General features: G+C 40.3%; 1 protein-coding gene across 2 annotated transcripts in view; it reads right to left on the reverse strand.

Moving 5' to 3' along the window:
- Positions 1-8,562, reverse strand: part of LOC118328790 (transcription factor SOX-13-like) — a 38,812-nt gene extending 30,250 nt beyond the window's left edge. For both annotated transcript variants that reach the window (XM_035662691.1, XM_035662690.1), the window contains exon 1: positions 8,335-8,562. In XM_035662691.1, coding sequence (XP_035518584.1) covers positions 8,335-8,414 — 80 coding nt within the window. In that variant the 5' untranslated portion in view covers positions 8,415-8,562. The remainder of the gene's footprint in view (positions 1-8,334) is intronic.
- Between the last annotated feature and the right edge of the window lie 1,029 nt (positions 8,563-9,591).

The raw sequence follows: 9,591 nt of genomic DNA on the forward strand, positions 1-9,591 counted from the left end.
TCTAGCAAGGCAAAAAGATATTTGACACACACTCACTCACACACACACACACACACACACACACTCAAAAACACATTTCTATCTCATTCTGTCCTATTTCCCCCCATAGCCAGGGATGCCATACATATTAGATTAATACCAGACGAAGTAGAAGTTACATGAAGGAATGACTCAGTAAGAAATGAATAGAAAGAAAGTGTGATACGGATTTACTCACGCACATTCATTGTCAGTGGCAAATGAATTGATACGGACGGGGAACATTTCTGCCGTATGATCACAAAGTTTCTGTTTCTGATGAAAAGATCATTTGTGTTGGAAAAATGGCAGCTGTAGTAAATTTGAGCTAGTTATTAAGTCACACATTACGGCTCATTTCCAATCCGAGTTATGTTTGGGATGAATAAGAGCACATCCGCCCATCAACACACACACACACACACACACACACCGCCCTGTGTTAATGCATGACCAGCAGCACAACAGGCAAACAAAAAGTGTTTTATGTGATAGACAAGGAAGAGGATGGCAACGCTAGTTAAATTTAATAAAATGAGACACCAGTACTGCCTTCACAGGAGAGGAGAGGCAAGACATAAAATTAATGCCACAGCAGAGAGGGCTTATTTACTTTAGATAAAAAGTTGGAAGTATGACATTTAGAGAGCACTGCTGGATATTATGGATATGGAAGGAATCAGCAGTTACAATGATGAATTACTCGTGCTAGCCGTGCTAGTAGAACTTACCAGAGCTAAGCTTTTTGTATGCTAACAAAGTGTTTTGTCACTTAGCATACAATAGAATTGTAAGATGAAGTGCTGCAGTACATATACTGCAGAATATACTTTAAAATATGGACAGTAAACCCCAAGAGACGTGTTTTACTATTTTATTAAGACATGAAAGAAACCCTTAATGAGACAGAATGCACAGAAGCTATTTTACTTTGCGGTCCTATCGTGACCATATTCTCAAACCTCCAAACTGGCTCTGTTAAGTGTACCACACACACATGCACTTATGCACGCACCGACGTTTTCATCAGGAGGGGGGACAGATAATAAACATCTGTGCAAGCAAAAGCAAGTATAATATTATAATTATTATTTTAACTGTGGCAATGACATTTTAGGGTTTCACAGACATGTGTGGTAGGGGGGTAAGAAAATGTTATATTAAAAATATCGTATAAGCATATTTTGTTTTGCGGTTTTTATATTTAAACTTCCAACCGCTAGATAGCAGTGTTGTAAACTGAGGGCTATGATGTTGGATGTTATAGGGACTGTGATAAATACAAATGCAGATACCACTGATTCCATAAAACACTTTTTTTACTCTTTTTTCTGTACTTTTTTCTTTCAACTCTGTACATATCGCATCGCCAGATTCTTGGCAATACATAGCACTAATTTGTCGGGCTTTGGGACACCTAGCTTGAAAGCGGAGAAAGGATGTCTCTGGCATTATAGTTATTCATTAATTTGTTGCCTTGCTACGTCTTAAACAGACAAAATACAGACAATAGTGTAATATGTGTTTCACTTGATCCCCCTTATCTGCCAGTAAGATCTGCATGTGACTCTCTTAACTAAACCACTAAGACTGTTGTCAGGAGATCAGGGCCGACAATTTCATTTTGATAAAGTTCTTTGTAGGCTGCAGCCCTTGATATAGGAATGAGTCAGGCTTTGTTTTAAACTCTGTGCATGTTTTTTTCATACAACTTCAGTTTTGCAGTAAAATCACAATTGTTCTTGACAGAAGGGCAGGAAACTTTCTAATTCTTCTAAAAAAGGTTTTAATGCTTCTACAGAACTGATAAATGCAGATGGCAGCAGTTTTATAGTGTCAGCTTTGGTTTCCCGCGTGACAAACTTATCATCTAGTAAACATGGCTCCGGCCCACACTAGTGAGCATGCACCTCATAGTACTAAGAAGCACACACTCTGATTGAATAAAAAAAACCAGATACTTTGGGCTTTTGTTGCAGCCCACAGTTTGAACTGTGCATCTAAAACACAAGAGGCTTTTTATTTAACCGTGGGACGTGTATTTATGTAGTAGCATGTGATTTTGCTATTCGCCTAAAAGTGCAAAATTGTTTTCTCATCTTTGTCTGGAAGTACTAAGACTGCCCTGTCAGACTGAGCAGAAAGTGCAAAGCGGAAGGATGGGTACATCTGTATGAATACTAATTGAAAACCAGAGCCATAGTCTTTGCATTTTATAGTCCAATACAAGTGACACGACTATTTGTGAGGGTTTTACAAGCACAGAAAACACTTTTTAAGTGAGATGTGAAAGGTTCAGAGGACTGCTTTCGGTAATCTTCCCAGTCAACAGGTGTGAGACTGGAGGTAAGTGCACAGTTCGGAGTTCACGGCCTCTCCCGACGGCGGTGTACTGCAGTGGTGCGGTGCTGCTCTAATGCAGTGCTTTCAAGCTCAGATTGTTTGTGATTTTCCACAGAATTAGTGTTTCAACGTCAACAAGACGAGAAACAATACGCCAGGACAAGTCTTTTGCACGTACGTGGCTCAGTGTTTTGTTATCGCTGTTTGTGTCTGTCTCTATAGCCGCGGGAACATGTTTTGAGGGCTGCGGCAAGAGAAAAAATAAAGAACGTCAAACACATGACTAGAATATCAGATGAACTTAGAGCAAAATATATGGTAAAGAAATTGTGTTATGTCAATCAAAAATGACAAATGGCAAACTATACTAGTACTTATTTAACACAGTGTTGGCAAAGTGTTCATGCTGGAGACACAGATTAACATAGAGACAAAATGTTACATATAGTCATGGTGTATTGTGTCAGAAAACTGATACAAAAATAGGATAAAAATAAATGCTGGATAGGAAAAAATTAAACGGAACATCAGTAAATCTGAAATGGTATGATGGCTAAACAGCTAGTGGTCAAATTCTACCTTTTAGTTCAACTCGGGCAACCAAACTTCAGTCTTTGTTTGCCCCTTTGTATTTATACTACACTACAGTACCTTTAAAGCTGCAGTAGGTAACTCTTTTCTCATATTTGCTGAAACATATTTGACATGAAAAAATCCGGTTCCTCTGGCTCATCCTAGTACTTTTAATGGCATTTCCAAGAATCCACTGGGCCTAAACGAAAACAACCAATCAGAGCTAGGAAAAACAGTTGATTGTTGAGTCCCATTGCCAGGTCGTCTAATATCGATGCTGGGAACAGACTAAACAATCAACTCTCTTCAAGCCACCAGAGTGTCTTTCTATCTTTCTTGGCTCTGATTGGTTGTTTTTGTTCAGGCCCAGTAGATTCTTGGAAATGCCATTAGGAGCTCTAGGAGGAGCCAGAGGAACTTGATGTTTTCGAAGATCATCTGTCTCATGTATTACTGTCAGGATATAGTGAAAGTTTCAGCAAATATGCCCAAAATATTTTTTTTATAAAAGTTACTTACTGCAGCTTTAAGATGCAAATACTGTACTTTCTACTATTTTCCTGATAATACATTATACATAAAGTTTTGCTAATTTTACTGAATTATAGGATCTGAATACATCTTACAATATATGAAAATGTCCTACAGTAAAAAAACACAATAAGTGACTCATAGTTTATCATTTTGCATTCCTTTCAGTTTATTCATCAGAAATAAATCATATCCAACAACTGTTCAGACTTTATGTGACTTTATGTCTCGAATGCATTGACAGTGATCTCCATCACGTTAAACATGTCTGCTGTGTTTCCATCCTGCTCTCCCTCTCCCTGACCCCTCTCTCTCTCTCTCTCTCTCTCTCTCTCTCTCTCAGAGGCTTTCTAAATAAGATGTATAAATAGGCTGATGACACAACTGTGCCCTTCACAAAGACACAGAGGAGAGAGAAAAGAGAGGAGAACAGGACTCTGGCTTTAGTCACGGCCGCTTTATTCTTCTGCTTTTCAGAAGCACAGGTTAAAAGGCAGCCATTTTTCTTTTCAAGCCTCCCTCCCCTCTCATCCCTCTTTCTCTCCCTCTCTCTCCCCCTCTCGCTCTCTGAAACAGGTCGTCTATTGTGGCGGCTAGCGAAAGGCTACTGTGGCATTTATCAGAGAGGAGTAGGAGGAGGAGGAGGAGTGGGGGGAGAAGACAAAACACTCCCAATAAAGAGATAGAACAAGAGAAAGGGAAGAAAGGATGTGTATGAAGGCCACTTTTTTTTCCATCTTCCTTTACAAAGCCCCCCCCCATCCCACCCTTTCCACCCCCCTGCTCCTCCAGGCTAGCTCAGACAAAGGAGGCCCGACTCTCATAATGTGCTCCCTCCTTTAGCCCGGCACACTTTATATCCTCACTCCATTCACTGCTGCTTCTTGAGAGCACCCACGTGTGTGCAACGTATGTGTGTGTGTGTGCGTGTGTGTGTTTTTATGGAGTTTGTAATGGTGGTAGTGGGGGTCTATGTTTGCTGAGGGTCTTATAGACCAAGGGGCCAGGGCTCTGAGGTGTTACTATGGAAACGCCTTTGAGCAGTAAGGAGCACAACAGGTGATTCTGCTGAGGGCCTGTTCGTCTCAGCTTTGAGAAACCGCAGGGGGTCTTTGCTGCATGTGTGTGTGTGTGCGCATGTGTTTCACAAGTATAGCTGCATATGCTACAAACAACTTAGTGCCATAGGTCTTAACCAGCTCCAATAAACTGGAGATCATGTCTGAAGTTGCTGGCTGGCTGCTGAACACTGGCCCGGCACAAAGACCTGACTACACAGCAGATATAGCAGGATAGTGTCTGAAAATAGGAAAACACAGAAGGAACACTGCTGGAAAAAAAATTCTCTTTCAATTCCCTTGAGCTCTTTTGTCGGTGTTTATAAGCACCGCAAAAGAGGTCGAAATGTCAAAGAACCCAGTCGATTCACGCAGAAATTCAAGAGCAAGAAGAAAGATGAAAAGCAGGGCCATGAACTGGGAAACAAGAGCAGCAGGTGGGGGGGGGGGGTCATTTAGGGAAATGGAGTGAAAATATATATTTAAAGCAGCTATAATGTGACATTGTGAAAGGCGTCGCTTGTAGGGATGAACCTACAGTGAATCTGCAGCTCCTTCCTGCTTCACAGAGCGATAAAGTGAGTTTCAGCTCATTGTTTAGCTGTCCGGCTGCAACTTTACTGTTTTGGTTCACTGTCACTGGAAACCGCACCATTAGAGACTGATAGCCGGCTCGATAGGCTCTCACCCTAATTTAGAATTCGTGTTGGAACACTTTCCTCCATGCCACAAAATCAATGACTTTTTGAAGAGAACACAAGGAAGAAAAGCTCATGTAGAAAACTATATTTCCTGTTGTCTTTATTCCTTATTGAGCAGCAATGGTTAAAGGTTAAATCACTGGTGAAGACCAGCCTGATCAGACAGACAAGAGTTAACTTTCAAAAGGATAAGGCTTGTGATTTTGTGTGTATTTAGTTTTGTGAAAAGACTACAATGTATTGATCCTCTTGTGTAATATATCTTATTCCTGTGTGTCATTACTGTCCAAAAACACATCAGTGAGCTACACTGTTGCACTGGGTGACATGTTCTTTCATTACAATGAACACTCACATATATTTTGACTCAATCCCACATACATGTCCTTTTACCTTAAATGCTCACTAGAGCACTAAATGTGTGTGTTAATCTGCATCTTAAAATAGTCCCTAAAAAATGCACTATTTACTCCTGTTTGAGTAATGTTTGCTGAAAATCACTAAATCAGTAAATCAGGTTGTACTTTTTATACCAGAAACTATATGTTTGTGATCTGCATCTTCAGTGGGAACCAACCCACAGAGATGCACGTTATTTGCTCTGCTCAGCTGTGCATTTAAAAACAGAGAGAAGCAAAGAGAAAAGCACCGGCAGTCTCAGTGACAGTAATGTTTATGCAGGTCATCATTCAGAACTCTGACTGGAGATTGTACTTTAACACCAAGAGTCAGTGGAGGGAAAGATGTCCTCTTTGTGACGGGTAAACAACATAAAGTGCATTACGTGACGCTGGCAGTGGTTGTCAGACTGGAGGCTGCAAGATGAGTTACTAACTACACTACTGTTTTATCATTGGAGGAGAATGCTGACCAGTGTTTGCACAAGTTGCAGGGGTTTTTGTTTTTAGAAGCTGATAAAGTGGTTAAATGCCACATGCAGAATTTTATCTGGGTGGTTTCTCCTTCAATTGTGTTACACAACAGCTAATGATAAAACAAAGATATATGACAGGGAAAATTTTTTTAAAAATCCTTATCTGACTGCGGAACAACGAGAGTGAGCTGCCTGAGAGCGGCAAACAGAAGAAGAAAAGTTTAGTTTGTAACTGACATACGATCTATATGCTCATCTATGGCTTCACCGCTGCCGCAATATAGCCATCTCAGACACAGTGAGGTATACAACACATCATGCAATTTCTGTTTATTTCCCCGGTGACTTTACAGGCTTGATCCCGGCATTATTTAAATAGCAGTGCTCAGGAATGGGGGATAACATGATGGGGGACAGAGATAGCTCACTGCACAGGACGGAAAAGTGATCGCATGACTTTCAATGCATTATCATGTTCAGATCCAGTGAGCGCAAGATAAAATGCAGCAAAAGCCGCTGTTATATCTGCTGCGGTCGTTCAGAAACATGTTTTACTTCACTGAAAGAATGACATGTAGAAAAGTAAAAGATTTTAAAGAGAGACCTGTTTTTCTTCCCTTTATTGGAACCTGCAGCGATATTAAATGCCTATGTGCACCATGAATGGGAAGTCTTATTATAGTTCAAAGAAGAGATGTTTCACATGTTACAGAGACACCACAAATGTTAATGAGTCAAACAAGCAGCCAACTTGTACAAAGCAGTCACATAATGGCCTACTGTCGCTTTAGATTTCACTGATTTTGAAAGGAAATGCAAATCGTGCCACTGCTCTGGAGCAGACAAACGGTCTCTGGTCATTTGCAAATGACCACAAACACATGTGTGCACACATACACACACAGACATAACAAACAGCTACAGAATAGGAGTCCTGTGTTTTTACTAAAAAAACTACTTAATGTTTCACATGACAACAGAGGTGCGTTGTTTGAGCCCATGGGGAAAGTCATGTAAATGAACCAGGAAACTGCTGTGTTTTTATTTGTGTGCAGCGCTCATGTATCAATAGAGTGTTTGTGAATACTCATGATCGGTGCAGAAATAAACAAATCGGCTGGAAAACGGATGGCAACAGGCTGATCGTACCTGTTCCTTTAGTCACAGCAAACAAAACGACATCTGTTTGCGCGCTCTTCTCTGATGGCAATGCAAATCTATTGGTTAACACAGGAAAAGTCCTAAAAAGCAGCTGAAATATAGCCTTTTTGTCATTGTTGCAGTGTAAAATGTCAAACTGTCTCTGTATGAGTGTATGTCACAATCATACCTTTATTATGCCTTCATGATCACTTTCTTTCATAAAAGCTCCACATTTATCATCTCAGCAACACCAAATCCTCTCCCTAAAGGCTCTTTAAATTGAGACGCAGATTTGACAGCATTTTAAGGACACATATAAAACATATAAACCTGCCCATTCACGTCTTGTATGCTAAACAATACAGGCCGTCATGTGACGAGCATAATGGGAACAGGGAGACAAAAGAAACCTGTAGTTACGGTTCTTTGACAAACATCAGAACTGGAAAAAAAAAAGTCACATACTTCCCAACAAAAGCTTCCCTCTCAACTCTATATTTAATGAAACACACCTTAGTCCTGTAGGAGCTTGTATTTTGACATCGCGTGCTGGATGAACACACACACACACACACACACAGGTAGTAAAGAAGTTAAGAAAACCTCAAAGTGCTTTTTTTTTTTTTTTTTTTTTAGGGATTAGAAAGTGTTCCAAAGTGGCATGAGAAATGCAGGGCAGCGTTCAAGGATGCTTCCGCTCTTTCTCCCCCAGCGCTGATTTACAGCTGTTGATAAATAGCCTGCCTTGGCTGAAAGCGCAGGCTTTACTCCTGCATTATTAGCGCGTCATTATGAGCTTATGACAGCGTCCACGGATGAGTGAGCGCACATTCAGAGCACAGCTGGCAGAGAGCACATTCACTTTGTAATGGCATGTTATTCAAAATCCCTGTTTAATCTCCAGCTTTATAGAATAGAAACCTAAACATTACCTCTCTCTCTCGCACACACACTCACAAAGGAAAAAAAAAGGCAAGATGTGAAAACAGATATGTGAAAAGGCGACAAAATGTTTAACCTTGAGAGTGAAGAGGCACAGTCACATTATTGAGGCTTGTTAAAGAGTTCGCTGCACGTAAGGCAGGAATCTTACCTTGACGGTGTGTGTAGATGCTCACAGGGTTGTGTGTGTGCAGCTGCTGTTGTCTCTAGGTGTCTCTGAGAATGGCCCATCACCAGTATAACCCCTGCACTTTATCACCGCCCAGCGTGAGCCACTGTGTGTGTACACTTCTGTGTGTGTTTCCTATGAAGTTCCTGCAGTCACCTCTTTTTCTTCCTCTGCCAAGGCAACAGGTGGAAAAGTGTCTTTAAAAAGTCCCGAGAAGAATGGCGAGAGGAGGCGTTAAGATGAGGCAACGGGAATCAAAGAACCGTTCCACCTTTGTGTTTCCTTGACAAAGAGATGAATTCTAAGAGCTTCTCCTGACACGCTTAACATCTCCGCTCATAATTACTGCGCTCCCTGGCCCTGTTTTCTAGATTCAGAAAAAAAATGAAGGCGAGGTGCATCTTGACACTTAAAAGATGACCAAGAAGGTCTCACGTCAGGCATAAAAAGAAGACTTTTCTCAGAACTCACGCTGAATGTGCTGGATTTTGTTCTTTGTGGTAGAGAATCATTAAAGACAGCGTGTTGGGGGGTCATAGTGGTTCAACATGAGCATAACAGGCTGTTACATAATGCAAAAGAGGACATTGTGGGGCATAGAAACTGACTGTGATATCACGCTCTTATCAAGGATGTAGTGAAGAATTAACCTGAATAATCTCATTTTATTCAAGTCACAGAAGAAGATGAGAAAAACTTTTACCTTTCACACCCATGAAGCCTGAATAGAAAGATGAATTATGCAGCATAAATTCATAATTGACACCACAATAAGTTACATCAAACTGCTGCCACCACCTCCACAGCACCTCTAAGCAATATAGACAACGGCTTTAAAATGAAGCTGCAAATGACAATTATTCTCTGGATTCCTGAATCTTTTAGTCAATAAACTGTTAGACGATAGTGACACACATCTGACGCAATTTCGGTGACATATTGAAATTACTTCTTTTGTCTGACCAACAGTACAAAACGCATACATATTCTTTTTACTATCATATAAAACAAAGAAAAGTAAAAAGTACACACATCTGTGAGCCGAAGCTGAAGTTTGTGAAGAATAGAGAACAGAGTTTCATTTTCTGTTGATGGATTAATCAACTAATCCTAATGCATTATTGGTAATGCTGCTGCTATAGCACAGTCTACTTAAAAAATAATTTTTTGCTGTATTCTGTACATAAAATAATAAAAAAAATAATAATGTGTAAAAAGTCAAAGTAACATAGAGTTACA

Source organism: Morone saxatilis, unplaced genomic scaffold, assembly GCF_004916995.1.
Source record: "Morone saxatilis isolate NCDOM2014 unplaced genomic scaffold, NCSU_SB_2.0 Contig18, whole genome shotgun sequence".
NCBI lineage: Eukaryota > Metazoa > Chordata > Actinopteri > Moronidae > Morone > Morone saxatilis.